Source organism: Callorhinchus milii, unplaced genomic scaffold, assembly GCF_018977255.1.
Source record: "Callorhinchus milii isolate IMCB2004 unplaced genomic scaffold, IMCB_Cmil_1.0 Scaffold5, whole genome shotgun sequence".
NCBI classification, from domain to species: Eukaryota; Metazoa; Chordata; class Chondrichthyes; order Chimaeriformes; family Callorhinchidae; genus Callorhinchus; species Callorhinchus milii.
Genome location: NW_024704746.1, coordinates 10,536,748 through 10,539,875, shown reverse-complemented (window position 1 = coordinate 10,539,875; position 3,128 = coordinate 10,536,748). Strand labels below are relative to the sequence as shown.

At 38.7% G+C, this 3,128-nt stretch overlaps 1 protein-coding gene across 1 annotated transcript; it reads left to right on the top strand.

Annotated features, from left to right (window-relative positions):
* The first annotated feature begins 320 nt into the window (after positions 1-320).
* Positions 321-2,733, top strand: LOC103180014 (tumor necrosis factor ligand superfamily member 6-like). The gene is made up of 4 exons (XM_007895611.1): positions 321-659; positions 745-784; positions 1,228-1,284; positions 2,307-2,733. Exons 1-4 carry the CDS (start codon positions 423-425, stop codon positions 2,708-2,710), a joined length of 738 nt encoding a protein of 245 aa, XP_007893802.1. The 5' UTR covers positions 321-422; the 3' UTR covers positions 2,711-2,733.
* Positions 2,734-3,128: the final 395 nt, after the last annotated feature.

The following is a 3,128-nucleotide window of genomic DNA, read 5'->3' as shown; positions in this document are numbered from 1 at the left end:
AGTATATGACGTGCACAGTCTCAAACATCTTACCCACATTCTAAAACCACAGATGTATAAAGATGCAGATTAAAGTATATACACTAAGCCACAGTACAACTGCAATCTAGCCTTAGATGTGTTTTTATTGCACATAAAAGGTGTCATTCGATGGTCTTTGTACAACAGATGCAGATGTTTGCAGCTAAACTCGACTGTTCACAACTTTGAAGATCTGGAAACTTTGTATAAATTGAACGATAAAAAAGTGCCCACGTGGGCTATGTAACGGAACAGAATCTGACTATAAATGCAAGAGGCTTTTTAGCGAGACCACAGCAGCTCAAGGGCTAGTGGATTATTCTGCTCTTCAGAAACAACTGAAGGACGACTCAGCCAATTGTCGAAAATACCGCATCCTTACCAGATCCCTTTTTGGAACAATGCAACAGAATTATTTATATCCACAAATCTACATGGTGGATGGGAATCCGAATATCAACCCTTGTGTGACAGCACCTGCCTGGTCATTACAACCATTGAAGAAGAAAAGGAAATTAGACTGGAGGAATATAGGCACTATCCTGATTCTGTTCTTGGTCCTCCTAGCATTAGCAGGGGTGGCATTGGGCACAATGCACATAATGCAACTCCAAAAGGAACTGAATGAATTGAAACAGGTAACCAACCATTCTTGTGTTTAACGAAGAAAATATAAAGCAAACCACTGAATAGGACATTAAACCTTTTCATTCCTTTCATTAGGTCAATACTGCCAGAGAACCACGGACGGAGAAGCAAATTGGTGAGTGTGGAATAGTTTTGCTTATTTTATGTTGCAAGCCTAGCTGTGTTGTCTTTTGTGACCCCCATTGCACTTAGGAAGATTCCCCTTGAATCTGAACCCAACACTCAGGGTAACACTGCACCGCTTCAATATTATAAGATGTAAAAGAACAACTTGTGCAACATGGCATGAAAGACTATAATGAAGCAGTGAAACTTACTGAGGAAATGCAATGTCGGAGCTCTCAAGCATCAATACACTTTGATGTGGTTTCTGAAGTTCAAAAAACCTGAAAATTGTATCCTGACCTTTTGAATGAAATTGGCAAACCGGGTATCCAAAGAGCCTCAGTCCAAAGAGAAAACAGCAAATATAACAATGGTTATCTAAAAACCAAGTTTATGTATGTAATCCTTGTAATAAGACTTTGTGTACTTATTGCTTGTTGCATTTCTTAATAGGATTTCGAAACCTTACAGTCCCTGTCAAACAGAAAGAAAAAGCTGCACATCTCACGGGTAAGTAATTACAGTACTGCACATTTTGCTCTTCTTTGGGAAGAAAGGCAGAGGAGAAATCCCAAGAGTGAATGGACTTTAACAAAGGGGAACAATGAAAGAGAACAGAGAAATTTAGATTAAAACTGTCTGAGAGAGTCAAAGGCGGTATCAGAAGCATAGAAAATAATGCAATTATAGAGGGTGCAAATACAGCAAAGTCAGATAGAAGGAAATAAACTATTTCTTTTAAAAAAAAGTGGATTTACAAAAATACAAATTGTAGAAATGAAAGGGGAAATTGAAGAAATTATTATTTTATAAATTTGGGTTTTAATACATTGTGCAAGATTTTGAAGAAATGCTTCAACTTGAATATTTTGTGTTGGATTGAACAGTAGCTCTAAAGGTTGAATGGAATAAACACTGTCGAAGAAACAAAATGGTCTGCAACCCATTCAGCCTATCAAAAGGATGACATTTAAAACCGGCGCAGTATCTACCACATGCCACTAGATGACATCAGTAATTGGTGCTGCAAGGCACAGAACACAAATAGAGTGAAATGGCTATAGAGAACCAATGCACAGGGATTCCAGATCACAAGATTAATTTGGATGAAGAAAGCCCCTTGGCCCATTCGACCTTATCCTTACAGAACACCCACCCTACTGTTACAGTTGAGACTACTGTTCAGACTCTTATAAGTATAGCAGGGGGAGGGTTGCATATTGTCATTGCATAAGGGACAGGTTAGTCATTTCCTTTCTCCCATTAAATTGTTTGGCAACACCTTGCTTGACCACTCTTCCCTTTTCTCTTTCATTGTAAAAACCTGTATGCACTTCTGTCATCCCACTGAGTTGAATACAAGTTCACAGCAGCTTTTTATCTTTCTAATCCCAATTCCCCACCATTTTCTTTATTCTTACCCTTGTGTTATAACTTATAAGTATCTATCAATCGATTTAAAGATGTACATTGTATACAATTTGCTCTTTGTAGTGTTTTTAATGTATGGTTTTCCAATGATCTTCCTGCAGGAAAGAGCTTTACTGGGGATTCCAAGACAATTATGTGGGAAGACAGTTTGGGCCATGCCTTCACCAGAGGCATACAATACAAAGACAGAGGGTTACTTATCAACGAAACAGGGCTTTTCTTCATTTACTCCAAGGTCTATTTCCGAGGGCAGATCTGCCAGAAGAATATGTACTTAGAACACAACGTGTTCAAACGAACTGAACGCTATCCCAAAGACATAATCTTAATGGAAATGAAGACGCTCAACCCGTGCACTGGGAATGGAGCACGATGGATCAAGAATAGCTATGAAGCAGGAATATTTCAGTTATCCAAAGGAGAAAGTGTTTATGTCAATGTGTCTCGACCAGAATTAGTTAGTTTTGATGAATCTAAAACTTTCTTTGGTTTGTATAAACTGTAATTTAGGTTGCAAACTGATACATTCCTGCTAGAAGTTGAAATTACTATTTTTTTATCGATGTTATCTTCTCCCTTTTCTCTCCCACCCCCACTTACCTCCCACCCACACTAACCTCACACCCCCATTAACCTCTCTCCACCCCCACTACCTCCAACGTCCCCACCCCACGCGTACTACTATTTTAAATTATTAGTCTATTTTAATTCTGGGTTACTCCACGTGTCATTGCCTAAGTGAGAACATGAGTCATAGCCATTCACTATAGGTGCAGTAAGTTAGTGTGACTCAAACCCTCAACCTTTCTATATCATTTGGTTATATCATTTGGTACCTCCCTGGATGTTTCAGCTGAATATACAAATGTACTAGGTGGGAAATGGAAGAAGAGAAGGTGAAATAGCCACAAATCATGTAGGAG